Source organism: Galeopterus variegatus, unplaced genomic scaffold (genome assembly GCF_000696425.1).
Source record: "Galeopterus variegatus unplaced genomic scaffold, G_variegatus-3.0.2 Scaffold3504, whole genome shotgun sequence".
Taxonomy (NCBI): Eukaryota; Metazoa; Chordata; class Mammalia; order Dermoptera; family Cynocephalidae; genus Galeopterus; species Galeopterus variegatus.
The window spans coordinates 273,798-298,190 of NW_007729615.1; the positions used below are offsets into that span (position 1 = coordinate 273,798).

Genomic DNA, 24,393 nt, shown 5'->3' on the forward strand with positions numbered 1-24,393 from the left:
TGGCAACTATCTGAATCTATTTTTTTTTTTACTAAAAGCATTTTAACCCCATATGAGGGGATTCTTTTCTACTGGAAATTGTGCGTATGTGTGTTTTTGGTGGCTGGCTGGTATGGGATTCAAACCCTTCCTTTGACCTTTGTCGTGCTCTAACCAACTGAACCAAGCTGGCCAGCCTGATAGAAGTAGTTTTTGTTTTTTAAATGCAAGTCAGTTTGAGATTAAGATGGAATATAAAGTTTGCTCTAAAGAAATTTTCTTTACAGCCAACTTTGCTTGCCCATGTTTATTTCATAAGATGAGGACATCCATAGTATTGGAAGAGTAATTTTTTATTCACAATACTTTTTTTTTTTCCTTTTTGTCTTTTTTTTTACTGACTGGTAATGGGATCGCAACCCTCGGTGCCCGTACCGGGGACCGGCAACGGGATCGCAACCCTTGGTGTCGCGCCCGCACCGCGCTCAGCCAGTAAGCAGGAACCGGTCTCCACATGGGATCCGAACCCTCGGCGGGAGCACCGCCGCGCTCCCAAGCAGTGCACTCTCCAGTGCGCCACCGGGCCGGCCCCACAATACTTTTTTAAAGCTTAGTTTTTCTCCTAGGAATTTACTCTGCAGTTAGGTAGAATCACAGTAAGCTTCTGTAAGTTCTATTTGCGAGGTAGCTGAAGTTTTCCTTATAACAGTGGTTCTCAGAAGGAGGTCTCCAGATTAGCAGCACCAGTGTTACCTGGGAACTTGTTAGAAATGCAAATTCTTGGGCTCTACCTTAGGCCTACTGAATCAAAAATTCTGGGGGTGGGGCCCAGCAGACTATGTTTTAACAAGTCCTCCAGGTGATTGTGATGTATGTTAAAATCTGAGACCCACTACTCTACAAATTTTCTATTTATGGACAGGTGGGAGCATACTTATAATTACAGGTTGGGCGAGGGATTGCTGTAAGTTGGAAAACAGCCATCTGAAATGAGCTGACTTCATAGTATAGTAGGTATTCTCTAGTTTACAAAGTGCTTTCATGTGTATTGTCACATTCACATGTATTTGTCACAAAATTATTGTGGTAGTTACCATTATTTCTACATTTTAGAAGGGCTCATAGAGGGCTGCCTTTATTTAATAAGTCGTAGAGCTGGGACTGTCATTTGGAGTCTTCTAAGACTGAATTTTGGTCTCTTTCTGTAGCACCACATGGCCTTTCTATTCTAAAGCAATTTTCAGGTTGACTTCTGCAGTAACATACCCTGAGATGAGAATTTGTGTGAAAGTAATTTATTAGGACATATTGCCAGTGGGGGAAAAACAGTAAGTGGGGTGGGGAAGTGGGACCAACAAGGGACAGAAGCCAAGCAAGGGTCCCTTGGAAGGTAATTTTGGCTCAACTACAAGGGGTGTTTTGTAGACAGGGTGTAGAATTTTCTTGATCAAGAATTTTCTCATCAGTTTTCCTGCACCTATCAGTCATTGGTTAAGGCTGCCCTGTAGGATTTCTGCCTCTCAAAGGGAGTTTCCAGCAACTTAAGGGTTGCCCTCTGACAAAGAGACACAGGCACTGACTTTTGGGACTGAAAAAACACTAGCAGCCTGGTGTTCATGAGAATGGTAAAGTGTATATTGGTGGAACTCTGACAGTGTCTGCTACAGCATCAAAGGTGATCTAGAAGATTGCAGTAGAGAATTAAGGTGGTCCCAAAGTGGGGTATGGTGAAACCACTCTGTATATACTGTCCACAAAACTTTCCAGGAGAGCCTTGCTCCCCAGGCAGCTTCCGGTTATGTCCCTTGGTCTGTAAACACTCAGCTCAATCTCCTATAAATTCTGCATCTACCACTGTGGACATTAAGAATTGATATTCATAACGATGACTTCAGGTTCCTGCAATTTCGAAGCTCTTAGACACTAAAGAAAAATATACCAATTTGAAATTTTAATATAAATGAAGGAGACAGTGGTTTCTGGCTAACCAGTTAATGAGAAATAGTTTTGAATAAGAGTTTCATTTTGTGGTCATTTAGGCAAAAGTGGCTTAATCAAAGCAATGTGATAGTCATTCATGCTGCTCACCAAATACTCATGGCTCTTCATCTCCTACTGCATGATAGTATTTCATTTTCTGGCCCTACTCGGGTAGGTGGGGCCATGTGATTAGTTCTGGACAGTGTGTTATCTGAGCATTTAATTGCTGGGGTATGATCCTCCAAAGCCCTCTTTCCTTTTGGCACCATGATCAGCAACATGATAGGTTGTTCTGTCATTCGAGTCTTGGAGAAGCTAGAACAATCAGAGCCCCTTACTGACCCAAATGTAGCATGAGCCAGAAATAAACCTTTGTTATTTTAAGCTGCTATGTTTTGGGGTTTTGTTACAATAACCTAACTTAGCCTTTCCTAACTTCCTGACAGAGTATTCAATGTTGAGCTTATTGAATGGCTTTAACTTTGATACAGTATCAATCATAGCAAGAAAAAGGGTCAAAGTGATCTGTACATGTACTTTCATTTTATTTTTAATGATAATTATTTTATTGCATTTCTAAGTATTGAAAGGTTGTTCACATATGCAGGACTCTCCAATCTTACTTTGTTCCCTTTTCCTCTTGGAAACCACAAATCCACTTATATTTTTCAAGAAGTTTGCTCTAAAAAGGACTTTTGCCCTATAGCAGGGGTTGCAAACTACAGCCTTTGGGCCAAATCTGGCCACCACTTGTTTTAGTAATTAAAGATTTTTTGAAATGCAGTCATGCCCATTTGTTTATGTAATGTTTATGGATGCTTTTATATACTATGAAGGTGGAGTTGAATAGTTGCGACAAAGACCATATAGCCCACAAAGCTTAAAATATTTGCTATCTGGCCTTTAATAGAAAAAGTTTGCTGATCTCTACCCTATAGAATCCTAAATTATTAGGAATGGAAAGGTTCCCAGATGATTTGCCTCAATTGTTGCAGACATCCTTGTGCTTAGAAGTTCAATCTGATGGAATAAAGACCTTCTTCAAGATCTCTAATATCCCCTTATTTTATATGCTATTCTTTAGGCAGTGACACAGCTTACCTCTGTTGGATTCTGCCTATGATTAGGCAAAGAGTCTCCCAACCCTGATAAACAGACCATCTTTCATATTGCCACCCTCATTGCCCTTGTTCGGGCTAGCTGCTAGGCAGACTGCTAACAAGTCCACTTCTCATGCAGTTGCTGTTCAGTGTTTCTGCTTTGTGCTTGTTGCTGTTGGCTAAACTTGCCATTGTGAAAGAGCTTTTTCAGGCTGCAAGGAAGAGAAGTGATTAGGTTATCTCACACAGAGGGTCACGAATGTAAAGCTATGCAGAAAAATAAGGAAATTGAAAACCATTAGTAGTCAGACAGCCAGACTAAATGACACTGGAACATTATTCATTACTGCCCGGAATCAACAGTAACTATAGGAAACCAGTGGTAGCTCTTTGTTTCCCATCAAGAGCTCCCCAATAGAGTTGAGAGTGTCAGTTAATCTTTTTCCAATCTGATTTATCATACTCTTATTAGCATTCTTATTTGGGTCACCTAATAACTGACAGTCTGTCTTATGCCCACGCTAAATATGCTTACCTTTGTTGGGGGTCTAGTCAGTGAGGGCCTGGAAAGCAGGGTCAGATGACATAAAACATGACACATATGATCAAAACATGACACATTATGATTGACAGTTATGATCAAATCAAGGAATCATTTGTGGTTGTCTTTTTAGAAGAGGCTATGGGAATGGCAAGAACGTAGAATCTTCTGGACTCTACTCCAGGAAAGCCGTCTTTCATTATTTCTCACAGGGTCCTGTCTAATGACTACATCTTGTTGTAAAGAGAGGGGGCTGGCTGGTTAGCTCAGGTGGTTAGAGCGTAACCTTATAACACCCCAAGGTCAAGGGTTCGGATCCCTATACTGACCAGCCACAAAGAAAAAAAGAGGAGAGGCACATTAAAGATGAATATCCATTTGACTGTTTGGTGAATTTCTTGCTTGTATCCAGAGAGTAGGACAGCCACAGATGGGACCTACCAGATCTCACATACCACTCCGAAAGTTGTCCATAGAAACATTCTTGAGGGGGCTGGCCCGGTGGCACACTGCTACAGTGACCTGGATTATGTGGTAATAAAAAATAGATAATACTCTATCCTGGTAGCATAATCATTTTAATAGGGGCACTTTGTTTTTTTAGTTTTTTTTTAAAAGATGACTGGTAAGGGTATCTTAACCCTTGACTTGGTGTTATCAGCACCACACTCAGCCAGCGAGCGAACCGGCCATCCCTATATAGGATCTGAGCCCGCAGCCTTGGTGCCATCAGCACCGCACTCTCCCGAGTGAGCCATGGGCCGGCCCTAGGGGTACTTTGAAGTTACAGCTAACTCAGATGAATTACTGTAATGGAGAGGATTTCTAGTTCTACGTGATGATGGAGAAAGTCATTTGGGACACATGTGCCAAGAGGTTGAAGAATCAGGGAAAATCACTTCTTTAGGGGATAACTGGAAAGATCGAGGCTTGAATGTGTCTCATCTTCCCTCCATTCCTAGTCTGAACTTTTCTTAAGCTGAGAAGCTACTGGGGTCAGCTGGCAGTCAGGGCCTGGAGAGTTCAAGGGAGGCCTTAGGCTTCATTGCAGTTCTCATTGGGGAAGCTGATATGGGACTTTTATACAGACCTGGGGAATGTTTTGGAGTGCCCAGAGGTAAGGATTGAAATGCATGAATTCTCTGGAGATCTTGGTGTGAGATGAGGGAAAAGTTGACATTTGTCAATGAGTTAAAAATTTATGTCCACACAAAAATTTGTTCATGGATGTTTATAGCAGCTTTATTCATAGTGGACAAAACTTGGAAGCAACCAAGATGTCCTAAAATAGGTAAATGGATACACAAACTTAGTACATTCATACAGTGGATTAATATTCAGTGATGAAAAGAAATAAGCTATAAAGAAATGGAGAAACCTTAAATGCATATTGCTAAGTGAAAGAAGCCAATCTGAAAAGGCTACATATGGTATGATTTGGCTCCTCTCTGTGGCACTCTGGAAAAGGCAAAACAATGGAGACAGTAGAAAGATCAGTGGTTTCCATGGTTTCTGGGGAAGGGAGGGAGGGATGAAATGGTGGAGTACGGGGATTTTTAGGGCAGTGAAACTATTCTGTATTCTATAATGATGGATACATGATATTCTACATTATATATTTACATGTCAAAACTCATAGAACGTACAACATAGAGAGTGAATCCTAATGTGATCTGTGGACTTTAGTGAATAATAATGTATCAATATTGGCTCATCAGTTTTAAAAATTATACCTCAGTAATGCAAGATGTTAATAAAGGAAACAGGGAGAGGGAGTGTTGAGGGGTCTTGAGGGGGGTGTATGGGAAGTTTGTACATTCTGCCCAATTTCTCTGTAAACCTAAAACTACTCAAAAAAAGTTTATTAACTTAAAAATGTCAGTATATTTGGAAAAAGATATTTGCAATGCATATGTCAGATAAAGGATTGCTGTTTATAATATAAGTCTTTCAAATGGACAAGGAAAAAATCAGTAGAAAAATAGGTGAAGGATACAGATAGACATTTGTTGGGAAAATAGAATAATTTAATCAGGCCCCCTCGCCTGCCCATCTGGTTGGGGGTGGTGTGGCGCATTCTTGGTAAATAAGTTGCATGTGGGTGGAGTTAGTGCGCATGTGCGGTGCTGTGACTTGGCTGGTGTCTGCCTTGGGCGTCCACGCCAGGTGGCCATGCTCTCCAACCTACAGCTTCCAAGGACCTTTTTGCCGGTTACCTAGCTCATAGACCTGCATATGAGGGGTCTGGTGACCCAGCCTGGCGTGTGGGGGGGTCTGGGGACCCAGTCTGTGAATGGTCTTGAGGGGTTTGTGAGCTCCAGACCCAGCCTTAGCTCAACAATTGGCCCAGTCGGCAGGATTACTGGCAGGTAAAAGAGCTCTATAGCATTTCCCAGAAGAGCAAATCCAAGTGGTCAAAAAATGAATAAATTTAAACTTACTGTTATCATAGTAACGAGATATGAGTTTGTATTATTCAAACTAAGAAGAGTTAAAAATAATACTGATTGCTAGTAAGAATGTGCAGAAGTGGGTACTCTCATACATTGGCAATGGAAATGTAAATTGTTACAGCCTTTTTGAAAAGTCATCTGGCAATATTTATTAAAATAAATATTTTACCCTTCGACCTAACAGTCCCATTCCTGAAACATATTCTGTAGAAATAAAAACACCAGTTGATAAGGATATATGGCCAAGGATGTTTATTAAAACATTATTAGTAGGGATAAGACAGTAGGAACAAAGTGATTGACCATTCATAGGGGAATTCATTCACATGGTTCATTCACAGCATGGAATATATTGCAGCTGACTTGGAAGAATTTCTATGAGATGGTGTTGACAGAGAAAAACAAGGTGTATAATAACACCCTCTTTTTAAAAGAAGTGACCAAAGCCCATAAATATGTAAGAGAGAGAGAGAGAGTGTGTGTGTGTGTGTGTGTGTGTGTGTGTGTGATTATGACTATGCGAAGAACAAGAAAGGATGCCAATTTTTAACATGTTACCTGGCAGTGGGGGTTAATACAGGAGGAAGTAGACAAGAAAGGGGGGGGCGACCCCATGGCTCACTTGGGTGAGTGCGGTGCTGGGAGCGCAGCGGTGCTGGGAGCGCCGAGGCCGCGGGTTCGGATCCTATATAGGGATGGCCAGTGAGCTCACTGGCTGAGTGTGGTGTGGGCAACACCAAGCCAAGGGTTATGATCCCATTACCGGTCACAAAAAAAAAAAAAAAGAAAGGGGGGAGAAGGAAAGCAGATGAAAAGGATATAAAACAAAGCATTCCCTCCACAAAATGAATGGTAGCTCAATTATTTTAAGTTGTATTCATGTAACTGTTGCTGTGTGTGTTCACATGAAGAAAGGGAGAGTTATATCTATAGCTCATAGATATAAACTGTATGTTTGAGATATGTGATAAAAAGCAAATTGCAGGTTGATATGTTTTGTATGTATCTATTTGAGTAAAAACAAAAAACGAATAACTGTATATACTTGTAAATGTGGAGAAAGATATAGAAGGATACCTGTTGGTACTTGAGTGGGATTGGGGTGAACTTTTCCTCATACATCGTTGTATTTTATTTTTCACTTGGCGCAAAAGGTGAGCATTCTTTGTAATTTGAAAAACAGCAAAGAAAGAAAAAATGTAGTTGTGTCGGTCTCTAAGAAGGCTTCGAATTCTGGTCATTCAATAATGACCATGTGGGTGAAACTTGGGGATGAGATTATAATTCTCTTCATGTGCAAATGAAAATGTTAATGGAGCAGAAAGACTCCAAAAATGATTACAGTTTTGGCAGTAGGGTCAGATTTTATTATTTTTGACTAAAGAACAAAATATTAGTGAAACTGCTATTCAGAAATACTGAAAGGGAGACATGTTTAAGTTTCTTCCAGTGTAAAAAACAAGAAGTAAGGAAACCCTGAAGAACAGTTTTTAATTGTAGGCTAATAGCTTAGTGTTCAACAAATAAGATTTGCCTTTCCTGCTAACTCTGCCAACGGACTTATTTTGTTAGTGGCAGAACATCACAGTGGTTGAGAGCAAGAGCTTTAGAAGTACAGTATTTACCAGCTGTGTGACTTTAGTTTTGTCATGTGAAATTTAGAGAAGGATAGTAGTAACGACCTCATAGATGCATTGTGAGGATTAAATGAGTTAACGTTTAAGTTGCTAAGAAAAGAGCCTAATACAAAATAATTGCTTAGTAAATGTTATTAGCTATACAAGGGTACTTCATAAAGTTCATCGAGAAGTAGAATTAAAAGATAGTATGAATCTTTCCATGAACTTTAAAAAATATCCTCATATGTATCTAAAATGCTGGTTTTGAATAGAACACTTCTAATGACGTATTATGTAAACTAATCCTAACAATTCACCTTAAAAGAGCAGTACCTAGAACAGTGTCTTGTTTTAGTAGATGTCTATAAATGCTAGTTAAATTTTAACTTCTTTCCCATGCTTTTATTAGAATCTCTGATTAGATTAACATTATTTGACATTTCTATTTGATCTCAGAAAATTACAAGGAAAAGTGCATCTGTAGAGTGATAATTTGGGTGAATCTTAGTTAACAGATTCAAGAATAAATGAGACTTCTATGTACTTAAATATAAACAGTTTTCAGAGGGGGAATGTGAAGGTACTAATTTGTACTTTAAAAATCATTATGAAGCTTAACAACTTTATATAGAAAAATAATCTACTAAACAGTTTTGATTATTTTATTCCTATTTGTTTATTAAATTTTTTTTTCACTGTTTTCATTCTTTCATTTAGTATACACTTTTACTTGACTTAATTTTGTCAGCACCACGCTCAGCCAGTGAGCCAACTGGCCATCCCTATATAGGATCCGAACCCGCGGCCCTGGTGTTATCAGCACCGCACTCTACCGAGTGAGCCACAGGCCGGCCCTACTTGACTTAATTTTGGCAATTTGTATTGGACTAGGCAATCATCCATATCCTCCAATGTTTCCAAATTTGTGGTCCTAGAGTATATTCACTATACATGAATGTCCTCTTTTAATTAAAAAAATTTTTGTCTTTTATGTATGGTTCTGTCTCTTTTCCTTTCCCTAGTTTTACATATTTTTGATATTTTCTTGTTTTCTTAGTTAGGCATTATCTATTTCATTGGGTTTTTTCCCTCAAAGAATTGGTTTTGTACATACTTATCCTTTCTAACATTTTGTTTTCAAGTTCGTTAATTTCAGTTTCTATATTAATTAACTCTCCCTAATTTTGTTGAACTTTTTAAAATTTAAATTTATGTACAGTCAGTTTCATATTTTGGGTGTAGATTTCTGTGAGTTTTTACACATGCATAGATTCCTGTAACCACCACTAGAGCATGATACGGAATAATTTCAACACCTCAAGGAATTTCTAGTGCTGCCCCTTTGTATTCACCCTAACCCCTAGCAACCACTGATCTGTGTTCTGTTCCTGTAGTTTTTGCACTTTCCAGAATGTCTTATATATGGAATTAATACAGTGTATAACTTTTTAAAACATGGTTTTCTCACTTAGCATAATGCACTTGAGATACATCCATGTTGTTGCATGTGTAAGGAGTTTCTTTTTCTTTTTTTTTTTCCCTTCAGCAGCTGGCCAGTAAGAGGGTCTGAACCCTTGACCTTGGTATTATTGGTGTCACTCCTCTAACCAAGTGAGCTAACTGGCCAGCCCTCATTTCTTTTTATTTCTAAATAGTATTCCATTGTGTTGGTCTACCACAGTTTGTTTATCCATTCACTCAAGTTCTACTTAATTCTTTTGGTTTATTTTGCTATTTTCCCCCTAATTCCTTAGGCTCAACATAAGGTAAAATATAGTTAAGCTTTTTTCTTTAATAATTAAGGTATATTAAGCCATAAATTATTCTCCAGTCACAACTTTTATTATATTTCATTGCTATCATATTATATTTGCTATATTCTTTTCATTGCTTTTTGGATAGTTTATGTAAGAAAGTGAGCCAAAACGCTGGGTACCAATCAAGCTTTATTAAAGGAAAAGAATCTGCCAGGCTGTGCTCAAAATGGAGGACAGCACCAGATGTGGGGGTGGGAGAGCTTACACAGACTGGAAGGAAGGCTGACGTAATCAGGGAGGGGTTTTGGTGCTGGTTTCTTGTAAAGGAAAGGCTGGTGGCCATTTTGTGCTGAGTTTGTGTAAAATGGTGCGACTCATGTCCAAGATGGCACCAGTCACGTCCAGAACCTATCCTTCCCACCTTTTAAGTATAGGGAAAAGGAAAAAGGAGTGGAGGTCTCATTCTTCTGAAGCTACTTCCTGCTGGAGATGGGCGAAGATATGAAAAAAATAAAAGATTTATTTTGGCAGGTAAAACAATTAGATGGAGGGGTATTGGATTCATGTGGGGAGGCTGTATTCTTCTGGGGGAGGGTTGCTGATTCTGAGGGGCTGATATCCTCCTCCCATGAAGAATTCAGTGACCTTTTGATTGGTGAAGGTGTGCATACATTCCTGTAAGAAACTAGAGAAACACTGAAAGAGGCAGGGACCAAGAAGAAAGATAAGTCCCATTGTGGTCAGGGGTCTGATGTGTTTTGTCCTGAAGTCCTCCCCTATCACTATAGCCTAGGTGAGTAGTTTGGGTGAAGCAGAAGTGTTTTTGTTGTGGGGGGCGGGGGGCACTGGACTCCAGCAGAATCCCCTTGGAAAGAGTTACCCAGTAGTTTTTACACCCATAAGAACACAATGTGGCAGTTGTCTGGTCATAGCATGTTGTGGGAATGTATGTCAGGGCTGTGAATGTGTCCTGTAGGGTTCCCCCGAGGATTCTGGGTAGCAGACCTGGGAGGTTGGAAAGTGTCCTTCCACCCACCAAGACCTTGGTTATACATTGTGAACAGGGTGTGGCATATGTCTCTGTTAGGAAAAGAAGCAGGAGGAAGAGAAAAGGCAAGCATTCAAGGGCTGAGAGGTAATGAAATGAAAGTGTAATAGAGCCATGCCTCCACCAAGACCTTGGTTATACATTGTGAACAGGGTGTGGCATATGTCTCTGTTAGGAAAAGACGCAGGAGGAAGAGAAAAGGCAAGCATTCAAGGGCTGAGAGGTAATGAAATGAAAGTGTAATAGAGCCATGCCGGCAGGGGAGTTTGGATCTATACATGTGTCTTTATGTAAAGTCTTAGGAATTCACTGGGATTTTTAGTGGACCTTTGTGTGATTTCTCTAAGTTTGTCATAATTGACCAAGTTGTGAGTAGCCTTTTGGAGTCTGTAAATCAAGTGTGCGATCATGTTATACGGTTTGGGTCTGTGCAAGGTACGGCAATGGCTCCCACAGGCCGCCTATTATTTTGAGCATGCACCTTGTCTGCCTATTGTTGGGCTGTTATCCAGACTTGCTCCCTGTCCTTGGGGGACAAAGTTGTAGTGAGGATCATAAAAATATCATGCAAGGTGAGATCATAAGACTGGGTGAGATATCTAAATTCCTTAAGATATGTGTCTGAGTTGGACTGGAAAGATCCCCGTCGTTTTTCTATTTGGGAGAGATTGGAAAGAGAAAAGGGCATATGTACCCAGATAATTCCTTTCGTCCCTACTTCATGGAGGGGGTATAAAGGAGCTGGAGCTGAGGCAGGGTTGTTACCTGATGAAAGGGGAGAAGATGAGGGGTTGGGTGGCTGAGGACAAGTGTCTCAAGACCAGGTGTGGGGAAGAGAGGGAAAAGGTGAAGGAGCTGGTGAAGGATCTGGAGTATAAGGAGGTGGTCTGATGGATCAAAAGATTGATCCGAGTCCAGAAGGGGAGTTTGAGCAAGAGGTAGGAGAATTTGAGACACAGGACAGTTTTGACAGAGAGAAGGATACTATCAGAGATAGAAGAAGGCTTGAACATAAGGAATCTCTCCAACTTTGCTGTTTTGGTGACAAAAAACAGGCAGTCCTAGTAGAAGAAGAGTGCCAACAAAGAGCTGCCAACAAAGAGTGTCCTCTTTGCTGTGCACCTGCTTTTCAAGAGAAAAGCCACTGACCGGCAAGAGGAGCGTCTTCCGAGAGCTGGGGGGCACAAGAGGGGTTCCCTCAGCCAGGCACCTGGGCTTTGAGAAGTAGCAAGACAGAGCGAGTCGGGGGAACCCATGGTGAGAGAGGACTGACCCACTGACTCACCCTGAATTGAGGCTGATGTTGGATGCATTGGTCTGAAATGGCAAAAGGAGAGGGTCCCAGAGGTACTCAGTTTGGCAGGTCTGGAAAAGGTGGCTGAGGGCCAGTCAACCCAGGTGGGGATTGTCCAAGAACATTGGCCAGAACCATTCCCAGATTTGGGCACCAAAATGAAAGAAAGTGAGCCAAAACACTGGGTACCGATCAAGCTTTATTAAAGGAAAGAATCTACTGGGCTGCGCTCAAAATGGAGGACAGCACCAGGTGTGGGGGTGGGAGAGCTTATGTAGACTGTAAGGAAGGCTGACGTAATCAGGGAGGGGTTTGGTGCTGGTATGGAGGAGTTTCTATTTCTCAGAAGCCACAAGGTTTATTGTAAGGGAAAGGCTGGTGGCCATTTTGTGTTGAGTGTGTGTAAAATGGCGCCAGTCACGTCCAGAACCTATCAGTTTATAATTTCAGTTTTGATTTCCTCTTTCATTTAAGGATTATGTATAAAGTAGTTTCATAATTTCTATCCTGTCTGGTAGTCCTTGTGCCGCTGATTTCTCATGGTGGAGCAATGGCTCCCATATCATGTTCTTTGAAGCTCTGCCATAAATAGTGCAGTGCACATTAGTATGAAAGAAATAAAGTCTAATCTTAGCATGGCTGCAATATTTTAGTCTTCTCTTCCAACATATCTGATTTTCTAAATTTCACCTGGAAAGCAGTGCATTTTCATTACAGCTTTACATGTTCATATAGCCTAGAAAATCTTCCCCATCATTAAAATCCTACTCATATCTTGGGCCCAGTTCAGATGTCCCCTATTTCATTCTTCCCTGTTCTTCAGCCAGCATTTGCTTCCTCTTTGGTTTTCTGGTGTCTTTTCATTCCTCCAAATCAAGTCTTCCTTTGTCCAACTTACTCTCTGCCCCAAGGGCTGACCTGTTGAACTAATCACTTGGCTCCCTTGCCCTCTGGCTTGAGGTTGGAGTTGAACAAAGGAGAACCCTAGTTGGAGATAAGAGGGAGGGTTTTCCTCCTGTAGGATTGTCTTGGTATGGCATCCTTTAACTTAAAGTCAAGCTTCTCCTAAACTGGCTCTCTCCACATGACTCTCTCCTTCCTTACTTGTACCTTTGGGCCCTGGGGTAGGGAATTTCCACTGTTACTGGTTCTGGGTTGCTGTACTCTTCTGGTTGCTTGTGGTTTCGTTCTCCCTACTTTTGTAAGAAAATAGTCTTTTTATTTAACTGATATTGAATTATTCTAATTTGAGTGTACCATCTGTTCTTGTTCAGATCCTGATACAGTGCTACATGTTTCTTATACCTATAGTACATGTTTCATTTTCTCTCTATAGTTGTTAATTTTGTCTCAACAGGACTGCAAAATAAATATCTTATGCTTTGTCAGCAATTTCATATATTAAATGTTTTCTTATAGTTCACTTAATTTGATTCTTGCAATAAACTTTGAGGTTTCATCATCATCCCTATTTTAGTGATGAGGAAAAAGGAAACAGCATGTAACCCACACTAGGTTACACAGCTACAAAGTTGCGGTGTAATATTCATATGAACCTAGGCCTAACTCAAAATACAGTGTACTTTCTGTTGTTTTTATTTATATCTTTTTATTAATTAAAAAAAATTTTTTTTAATATGAAACAATCACAAGCTTACAAAGAAGGGACTACATTCAAATAATTTTTTTCTCTGAACTGTTTACAAGTTGCCAACCTGATACCCAATTGTCCCAAATACTGGAGTAAAGTATTTGGGGCAATTTGTAAAAAGGACATTTGTAAAGAGGACATTCTCTAACATAACCACTACACAGTCTTCTAAATCAGGAAATTAAATTGTTACATTACTGCCATCTAATCCTTACACCCTATTCACGTTTCACTGATATGACCTAGTAATATTCTTATAGCAAAAAGATTCAGTCTAGAATCACTTGTTGCATTTAGTTATCTTTTTTCTAGTCTAATTCAGTCTATGGAATAGTTCCTCGCTTTTCTCTTGATATTTATGATCTTGACACTTTCGAAGATTATAGGCCAATTATTCTGCAGAATGTTCCTTAATTTGGATTGTCTGTTGTCTCCTCATGATTAGATTTAGATGATGCAACTTTGGTAGCGGTATCAGAGTTCACTTTGTTTTTTTGTTTTGTTTTGTTTTTATTGGCCAGCCAGTACAGGGATCTGAACCCCCAACCTTGGTGTTATAACACCACACTCTAAACAACTGAGCTAACTGGCCAGCCCCTAAACAAAGTGGTGCATTTGTTACAGTCTGTGAGCATACATTAACACATCAATATTATCCAAAGTTCATAATTTACATTAGGATTTACTCTTGGTATCTGCATTAGTCCATTTCCTGTTGCTTATAACAGAGTACCTGAAACTGGGTAACGTATAAAAAAATGAAATTTGTTTCTTACACTTTCGGAGGCAGGGAATTCCAAAGTCCAGGGAGCATAGCTGGTGAAGGCCTTCTGTTGGGAACTCTCTACAGAGTCCCGGGTGACCAGGGTTTCACATGGTGAGAATGGGCTGAGCAATGAGGAGAGTTAACCTGCTCTCCTTATAAAGTTAACTCTCCTTATAAAACCATCAGAAGCATGCCTGTGATCACCCATTAAACCATCTATAAATTAATCCATTCACATGGGTGTAGTCCTCAGGATCCAATCACCTCTCAAAGGCCCCACCTTTCAATTACCATAATAGAATTTTCTACCCTCTTAACACTGTTACAATGGAGATTTCATTTCTAAACGTGAACTTTTGGGGGACACATTTGACCCACAGCAGTGTTGTACATGCTGTGGATTTTGACAAATGTACAATGTCATGTGTCCACTACTATAGTATACAGAATAATTTCACTGCTCTAAAAATCCTCTGTGCTCTGCCTAGTCATTCCTCCCTCCCTGCTAATAATTCCTGGCAGACACTGATCTTTTTATTGTCTCCATAGTTCTGACTTTTCCACAATGTCATATTGTTGGAATCATATGATATGTTGTCTTTTTCAGATTGACTTCTTTCACTTAGTAATATGTATTTAAGGTTCCCCCATGTTTAATGGCTTGATAGCTCATTTCTTTTTAGTGCCCAATAGTATTCCGTTGTCTGGATGTACCACAGATTGTTTATCCTTTTACCTATTGAAGGACATCTTGGTTGCTTCCAAGGCTTGGCAACTATGAATAAAGCTACTATAAACATCCATGTGCAGGTTTTTGTGTGAACCTAAGTTTTTAACTCCTTTGGGTAAATACCAAGGAGTGTGATTGCTGCATCATATGGTAAGAGAATGTTTAGTTTTGTGAGAAACTGCCAAACTGTCTTCCAAAGTGGCTGTACCATTTTGCATTCCCACCAGCAATTAATGAGAGTTTCCTTTGCTCCGCATCCTCACCAACTGGTGTTGTCAGTGTTTGGATTTTTGCCATTCTAGTAAGGTATGTAGTGATATCTCATTGTTTTAATTTGCAATTCTCTAATAATATATGATGTTGAGCATCTTTTCATATGTTTATTTTCTATCTACATATCTTCTTTGGTGAGGTATCTGTCCAGATCTTTTGCCCATTTTTTAATCTGTTTGTTTTCTTATTGTTGAGTTTTAAGTGTTCCTTATCAAATGTCATTTATAAATACTTTCACCTAGTCTGTGGCTTGGTTTCTTATTCTTTTGAAAACTTATTATTTAAAAATCCTGATTCTCAGATTCACTTGTCCTTAGGATACTGGGTATTGCTAGGGCTTTTGATCTTGGCTTCAGGTTTTGGGAGTCCCTCATACAGCAGCATCCAGTAGGCTGTCACTTATCCAGCTAATACTTAAAAAACTGGAAGTGCTTTATTACATGTAATATGTCTAAAGTTTTCACCTACTTGTACTCCACAAAATACGTCAGACTGCTGATCTGTCCTCCTGAACTCGATCTTCTAGCTTCAAATGCTTTTTGGTGATGTATTTTAGTCTTCAGACTGTTCTTGGTATTCACAATGAGTTGTTTCTATTTGCTTCATTATATTATCATGCTGGGAGTAGAACATGGTGTCATCTGGCCCTGTCGAACTCCATCAGCTGTGCTTTTTCCAGGAACTTATAATGGGCTACACCCCACAGTTCTTGAAGAATGGTAGCTGCATCTTAACAGTTTTCACCAATCCCAGGTTTGGAGCCTAGTGGTTTTGCCTTTTTACATCTTTTACTGTTGAGTGAAAATGGTATCTTCAAAGATGTTTTCATATTTGAATTTGGGTAAAGACATAGACAATGCAACATTCTGTTATTTTTTCACAATCCACTGACCTCACTCTACTCAGCTGTGCATGAGCAGTGGGAAAAAATAACATTTAGATTTACATGTGGCCTTGCTCTGTCTGTACCTCTGTTCCCACCTCCTGCTGGGGCACTAGAGAGAAATATGGAGCTTTGTGAAAAATTTTCCAATTAGTAAATCATAAAGCTTGGCTAATGTTGGAATCCTGCCACCTGGGCCAGTTGTCGTGCTACGGCTCGATATCACCAGTTGTGGCTCGATATCACCAGTTGTGGCGCTCTTACCTGCCCGTAATCCTGCACCAGTGGGCCAATTGTCAAGCTAAGGCTGGTCTGGAGCTCACAGACCCTTCAGGCCTGTTCACAGACTGGGTCACAAACCCGTCACATGCCAGGCTGGGTCACCAGACCTCTCACAAGCAGGTCTATGAGCGAGGTAATCAGCAAACAGGTCCTTGGAAGCCATGGGTTGGAAAGCATGGCTGCATGGAGCAGCGTCCACCAGAGGCAAACACCACCAATGCCTTAGCACTGCACAGGCGCACTAACCCACCCACCCACACACAACCCGCCCACAAAGAATGCTGCACCACCCCCAAACGGCCCCAAGGCGAGGGGGCCTTATTATTCTGTTTTCACAAGATAAATACATGGCAGCTGACTCAAATGGTCTAATGAAGAGAAAAATACCCCACCTTCTTCAATCTCTAGGAATTTCACCCAGACAGATTTCAAGAGGCAAAGAGAACCCTGCCCAATTTTCCACTTTGCTAATATAGAATTAATGAGTGGATAGAGAGAGGTACACTGCTGGGAGGGAGATTGGGGAAGGGAGTGGGAACTGTATAAGTCCCAAGTCTTTCACTGCTCCCTGGGTTCTTTTGGCTCATTAAAAAACAAACAAAACATAAATAGTTCACTGGCCGAGAAGCATTAACTGCAGCTGCTAAAACATAGAATAGATAGTATAGTCTTGAATTAGCAACTACTATCGTCATCCCTGTTGTCCTTAGTTATGTGTATTATCTCACTTAATCTTCACAACAAACCTGTGAATATAGTTACAAAATATTCATTTTACAGCTAAATAAACTGAGGCTTACAGAGTTTAAGTAATTTTCCCAAGATCACACAGCTTGAAGTGCAAGAACCACACTACAATTTGGAAATATAACAGACAATTCACAGAATTGAAGGGAAACTTGAAATTGGGCAGGAAAGCATGAGACTCCAGGTATCAGGGAACCCAGGCAAAGCCATATACAGAATAGTCTGATTTGAGCACCACACTTGGCACTTCTTCCATTGTATACTCAGTATGCAGTGCTATTGGACTCTTGATGCCACCATGGAGAATTTATCAACTCTTGCTTTGTTTTTGTGTCTGAAAATTAAGGTGGGAGCATCTAGTTGGTAGGCCTCATTTCATGTGCTAGTGTTCTAGTAACCAGGAGGTAGAGAGGAGTATCTGGTCTGTTTGCCTTCTGTAGTGGATTGGGCCCTGTTTCCCATGAATACTGAGAGGATCAAAGATTTGCCCCCAACAGGAAGAGTATTTGAATAGTGGGCAACAACAATACAAAGGATAATGTCCACCATACCAGCCAGTGTATGTAGATGTCTATGTGGCATTCTACTGAGCACTTGTTGAACTGGGAAGCTGTGCCTTCCCCCATAAACCTGGCTGTTTTTTCCTGAGACCAGGGTCTGCCTAACAGTGTTCAATAGGACTTTCAGGCAGTACACAAAGTATAGGAGTTTTCACATGAGGACCTCTGGCTATTTCAGATTCACCAAAGCTGACCCACCACAGAGGTAAATAACTAGCAGAACTTGCCAACTGTTAGGGTCAATCTGAGGAGGGAGCATATAGAAAATGGACCCACTGGGAAAACCCTTCCCTAACTTCTGGGCTTCACTAATCCTCAGTGGGATATTTTGAGACCCTGAATTTGTATGTTACTGGGCAGTATTTCACTGGGGCTTTACCCAATTAACCATATTAAACATTTTCTTGTTGTGAGAAGGAAAATGAATTATTTTGCTTGCATGTCTTTTCCCTTCCCCTAGACTCTCTTTGCCTTATGATTAGGGACCACATCATTTTTGTATCTTTAGTGTTTAGTATTGTGCCTAGCATAGAGTAGGCACTTTTAAAAATATTTGAATGACTGACTATATGAATTTTTCTTAGCTATATTTTTATTTTTATTTTTTTATTTTATATTTTTCCTTTTTGTCTTTTTTCGTGACCGGCAACGGATCGCAACCCTCAGTGTCGCGCCCGTACCGGACCGGGACCACCAACGGGATCGCAACCCTCGGTGTTGCGCCCGCACCTCGCTCAGCCAGTGAGCCGCCGGTCTGTATGTGGGATCCAAACCCTCGGCGGGAGCGCCGCTGCACTCCCAAGCGGCGCACTGTAGCAGTGTGCCACCGGGCCGGCCCTTAGCTATATTTTTCTGAAGCTGCATTAATTCTTGTGAAATGGTGGGGAATTTATAATCATGTATATCTGAAATATTTTTAGATTAAATATTTATTGATTAAATAATTTTTTAGATTAATTCTAAATTTGCTCTGGGAAGAAGGACCACAGTGGTATGCTCTCTGCTTTTGTTGTTACAGGTTTTCCAGGATTTGGGAACTGAAGTACTATCTGGAGCTGCCAAAGGCTACAACATATGCCTTTTTGCCTATGGGCAAACGGGCTCTGGGAAGACATATACCATGCTGGGGACCCCAGTGAGTATTAGTATTGGAATGAGATATCTTCCTAATGCCATAGCAAGCCTGAATCTTGCATTGTCCTTTCCACTGTGAGATAGAGTGTGATTTTCATAGTCAGACAACTTTAACAAGATTTAATGAGCCCTCTTCTGTATTTAGAATGGGTTTTTCAGCACTTTAATTGAAAGGTAAACTTTGAATAATCAGCCCCTCTTTATTAAACCCTGAAGAATCTTAGAATTTTACACCTCCCTTTGACAAGGCAGACCTTAGCAGTCCCATAATGAAATTTCTCATATTATTTCTGAGTTCATCACTTGAAGGCTTTTTAACATCTTTGTTTGGGCAAGACCTGGACTGAATCTTAAGTGCTGGATAGAGCTGTGCAGAAATGAGATTATTGTGGTCAAGCTCAAAGGCTACACATATTAGATTCATGTGTTAGAAGGAAGCAGGAGAACCAGGTACTGGACTGGGGGCTTTTAAAAGTAAGAGGGTACTTCAAAAAGTTCATGAGAAATAGAATTTTAAAATAATATAAAATTTTTTATAAACTTTTTGAAGTACCCTCATATGTGGGATTTAATGAGAGCTGTCCTTTATCACAGAAAATTAGGAAAATAGAATTCTTTAAGAATACCTCTTTGTTTTAGGTTTAGAAGATTATGGTGAGATGAACTGGTAGGATGAGTGACAAATAACACTACCCAGGGACATTCTCTAAGACACCGTTCCTCCTGAAAGATTATCCCTTATGCCTTGGGTCCAGCTCATTATTTACTTTGTCTATGTTTAGTGTAGTTTCATGTATTTGAAATTAAAAGAAGAAATTGTCCATTAAACCAGGGGTTTAAAGCCCTTAACCTAAGTACAAGTTAGCACTGGGTATAGGATGAGGAAAGAAGCCACCTCTCTCTAAATGTATATTTTGAACACCCATATACTCTAATCCTCCTGTGTGTAGGGATAGGAGGTAGGGGTCTAGGAAAAACCACACTGGTAAAGTGGGTTTATACAAGAAGAATGTAGCCTTCATTGTATAAAAGCGGGTAACTGGGTTTGCTAGCTTCTCTTTTCTTTCTTGTGGTGGTAATCTGCCACATTTCTCCCATGAGTGTTTCTTGAGAGTACTGGCACGCAAGAATCCTATATACCTCCAGTGAAACTGTCTAAAGTGAGGAGGCTAGCACAAGGAGCCCATATGCTCATCCCCCATGCTGAGGATGGTCCTTGGGTATTGGGTGCGGGAGCACATCAGCCTGAGTAAATAATAATACTTTCCTTTCTTCTATTCTCCAGGCCTCTGTTGGGCTGACACCACGGATATGTGAGGTATAGGCTCTCTTTTGAATGGATCCTCTCAAAGTAGGTCTCCTTTGTACACCCCCTTAAATGAAACCCCAACCCTCTGGTTTGTGCAGGGTCTCTTTGTCAGGGAGGAAGACTATGCCTCACTGCCTTCCTCCCGTAGGATAAAGATAAGGTAAGAAACTATCAATCTCTGTGAGCTAAAATGTTTCTATATCTACTCCAAATCCTAGCACGTTCAGCTGTCTTCTCTGCTTCCAGAGTCACCAGAGGGATGGAGAAAAGCCACAGAAGAAGTATCTTGTAGTACAGGGAGATGAGAAAAACACTTACGTCCTTGGGTTGTAGAAAACTTAATTCTCTACTCTTAGTCTTAACAAGCAGTCTTTCCTTCTGTGGTCCAGTTTACCCTGATTGTCTGGTTTCTCTTTCCTTCACTTTCAATACAGTTTCCTACTAGCTTTTGGGATTTCTCTTTCAGCTCCCTACTGGGTTGTTCTCCAGGGCAATAGTTCTCAAACTCTAGTTCTCACACTAATGTTGACTAGTCCGAGATAAAGTTTTAACCAATCTGTAGTGAAAATGTTGGTGTAAGGTTACCAATTTTGCTTTATTCTCTATATTCTTCTTTTGTGTGTGTTTGTGTTTTTTTTTTTTTCCTTTTTGTCTTTTTTACTGACCGGTAACGGGATCGCAACCCTCGGTGTCGTGCCCGTACCGGGGACCGGCAACGGGATCGCAACCCTCGGTGTTGCGCCCGCACCGCGCTCAGCCAGTGAGCGGGAACCGGTCTCCACATGGGATCCGAACCCTCGGTGGGAGTGCCTCTGCGCTCCCAAGCGGCGCGCTCTCCAGTGCGCCACAGGGCTGGCCCTTCTTTTGTGTGTGTTTAATGCCCTTTTTTAAAAAAAATGAGCTGTAATTCACCTAACATAAAATGCACTTATGATAAAATTTTAGTGTACATTTCAGTGCTTTTTATAATACTTGCAAGGTTGTACGACCATCAGCATTGTCTAATCCCAGAACATTTTCATCACCCCAAAAAGAACAAATTTCCTTTTTTTAAAATTAAATGATTTTGAATGTTATTTTTACATTTTCTAAGTTTAAAAAACAAAAATTTGTAAACCTCTATATATGTATAAATATATAGTAAATATAAATATAGAATATACATTTATATAATATAAATATATACATATATTAAATGTTTTACTGTTGATAAAATCTGTGTGCCACTATTTTGAGAGACAGCTGGACTTTCTATGTTCAGATATGAGAAGGTTAGGGAGAAAAAAATTTATGAGACAAGTGTACATAATAGTTCAGCTTTGAACTGGAATCTTTTCTTTTGACTGCTGACTGCACTGGTGCAAGCATCTATGTTCTTTTTTTTTTTTTTTTTTTTTGCAAGCATCTATGTTCTGGTGAGGAAGACCCTTCTGTGAGAAGTCTACTTTCTTAACAAAATCTTTAGTGGTTTTAATAAAGAATTGGAACTTTTTTCAAAAAAAAGGAATAAAATGCTAGTAGATATCTATAAGATAGAGCATATCTTATACAGAACTCCAGTGTATAAAAACAGATAGAATGAGAATTGTCCTACTTAAAGCAGGGACAGGGACTGGAATCCTTCTCACTTAGCTTCCCTTGTTGTAGTAACCCTTAAGATGCCTTCACAGAAAAATATAGCTCAAGGATCACATTTGAAAATCACTCAGTAAACAAACTCTGTGGAGGCCCGATCAAGGCACAGACTGGTGGCAGCATACCCCCAAAACCATGCTGAAATAGCTCCTTGAGGACTAAGTATGAATCAGCACTGACATTACAAACCTAAAACTGTGAAGTGATGGTAGTCAGTACTCAAAACCCTATTGTATACATGTAGAAAGAGACTGAAGGGAGACCCCTGACTTAATCAAAGTTTTAGAATATCAGAGGTAGACACTGGAACAGGAAATATGATATTTGGCTTAGTGTTTTTCCACTTTTTTCAAAATCTAATTATGTTATCTTTTTCTACTTGTCTCTAGTTTTCTAGAAATCTATAATGAACGGGTGCGGGATCTGTTGAAGCAATCTGATCGAAAAAAGTCCTTTACTTTGCGGGTCAGGGAGCATCCAGAGATGGGGCCATACGTACAAGGTGAGATACTATGGTCCTGGAAATCTAAGACCAAGCTGAACCTTCTAAAGCTCTCCTAACGTTCACTAATTCACTCAACATGTGTGTAATGAGTACTTACAGTGTGCCAGCTACTGTCCTAGACACTGGGTATGTGCTGTTAAGTAGAAAAGACATGGTCCTGCCCTTCAGGCAAGCTTAGAGTCTAGTGGGTGTGAGTCAGAAAACAAACACTTAATTACAAATTGTGATAAGGGCTATTAAAAAAAATAGATCTGATGATGGAAAAAAACTCTGGGAGGAGTAGGTGACCCACCCCACCTGTTGGGTTGGTCAAGGAACTCTTCTCTGAGGAGGTGACATTTAAGCTGAGACCTGGTGTATAGGGGCCAGTCACATGAAGGCCCTTAAAGAATTTGCAGTTCCGGGCCGAGCCCGTGGTGCACTCGGGAGAGTGCGGCGCTGGGAGTGCAGCAGCGCTCCCGCCGAGGGTTCGGATCCTATATAGGGATGACCGGTGCGCTCACAGCGCTCACTGGCTGAGCGCGGTGCGGCCGGTCTCAAAAAGGACAAAAAAAAAAAAAAAAGAATTTGCAGTTCCAATTCAGAATTGTGAGATGGAACTTGATAGCTGCCTAAATTCAAAGAAAGAAAAGGGGTAGTTTAATACTTTCCATTGAAGAAGTTTATTGATTAGATGACAGGTTAAGTTGAATCTGAAATGTACAGGGCTCGGCCCAAGTCACACATAAGAGGCCAATGGTTACAGGGACTATATTGTACTTTTGCTTTGACCTTCATTTTAATATGAAGGGGTGGGTACAAAGCAGTAGATTTTGAAGGTAGGTAGTTGGAACTCTGAATAAATTATTTGGTATTCCATTTGCAAATAAAAGGAGAGTTTTCCTCTCTTTTTAATTTTTATGCCTTTTTTTTCTTGCCTTTCTGCATTGACTAGTACCTCTAGTACAATATTAAATAAAAGTGGTAAAAGTATCTAGTCTTGTTCCCAGGGGAAAGCTTCAAACTTTTGCCATTAAGTAATATATTTGCAATAGCAGTTGTTTTAATAGATACTCTACCACATGCCTCTCAAATAGTGTATGGTACAGACCAGTTTAAAAAAAAAAAATTACTATCTGTAGTGTACCAATATACTTAAAAAATAAAAGAGTTACTAGAAAAACGAAAAAGATATCTTAATTACAAGCCCAAATTCTTCTTTATTAGATTCAACATATATAAAATTACTCTGTCAAAATTACTCCTTTATTGTTAGAAAAGTTTCTAACACTCTCAATTTCTATACTTACCTCATTGCACGCCAGTAACAATGCGAGAACTGGCCCCAGTCTGTGGACCAACTTTGAGTAGCACTGCTGTAGCAGATTAAGGGAATTCTCTTTTCTTCTTAGTTTTCTAGGAGTTTTTATTTTTTAAATTTCAAAACAAATCAAACTTACGAAAAAGTTGCAAGTGCACTATAACAACCTTTTTTCCTGAACCATTTGAGAGTAAATTTTTGACTTGACCCATCTCCCCTAAAAATTTTAGGGTGTTTTTCCTTCAAACAAAAATATTCTTGCACATAATTACAACACATCCAACAAAATCAGGAAATTATCTTTGATATTTTCTAATTATATATCTATATAACTATATATCTAAAGATACCATCTAATCCTTAGATCCCATTTAAGTTTTATTAATTGTTCAAATAATTGTCCAGTTGAAATCATGGGTTGCATTTAATTAGAGTGTCTCTCTAGTAGTGTCCTTTAGTCTGTAAGGTTTCCTCAGTTTTTCCTTGACTTTCATCAACTTGACACCATCAAGTGAGGCACACTTGATTTGTGCCATTACTCATGATTTTTAAAATTTCGTCATTTAAGGTGATGTTTGTCATGCTTCTTCACTCTGAAGTTATTATTTTCCCTTTGTAATCAACAAGTATTTTGTGGATTGGTGCTTGGAAACCATATAAATATTCTATGTTCATCAAACTTTCAATTTATTATTTATGTCACTATGGATTCATGCTTTCCTATTTTATTCAGTGGGTCACCTTCTGTTACTATTTTTTTTTTCACTGTTGACCGTGAACTAAATTCAAATTTCTTTTTTTTTTTTTTTTTTTTTTTTTTTTTTTAACTTTTTTTTAAAAATTTTTT

At 39.8% G+C, this 24,393-nt stretch overlaps 1 protein-coding gene across 1 annotated transcript in view; it reads left to right on the forward strand.

Moving 5' to 3' along the window:
* STARD9 (StAR-related lipid transfer (START) domain containing 9) overlaps positions 1-24,393 on the forward strand; it is a 119,017-nt gene that overhangs the window by 36,378 nt on the left and 58,246 nt on the right. Inside the window, exons 4-7 of the mRNA XM_008585248.1 lie at positions 18,682-18,798; positions 20,083-20,115; positions 20,205-20,266; positions 22,131-22,243. Of these exons, the coding sequence (XP_008583470.1) occupies positions 18,682-18,798; positions 20,083-20,115; positions 20,205-20,266; positions 22,131-22,243 (325 nt within the window). The remainder of the gene's footprint in view (positions 1-18,681; positions 18,799-20,082; positions 20,116-20,204; positions 20,267-22,130; positions 22,244-24,393) is intronic.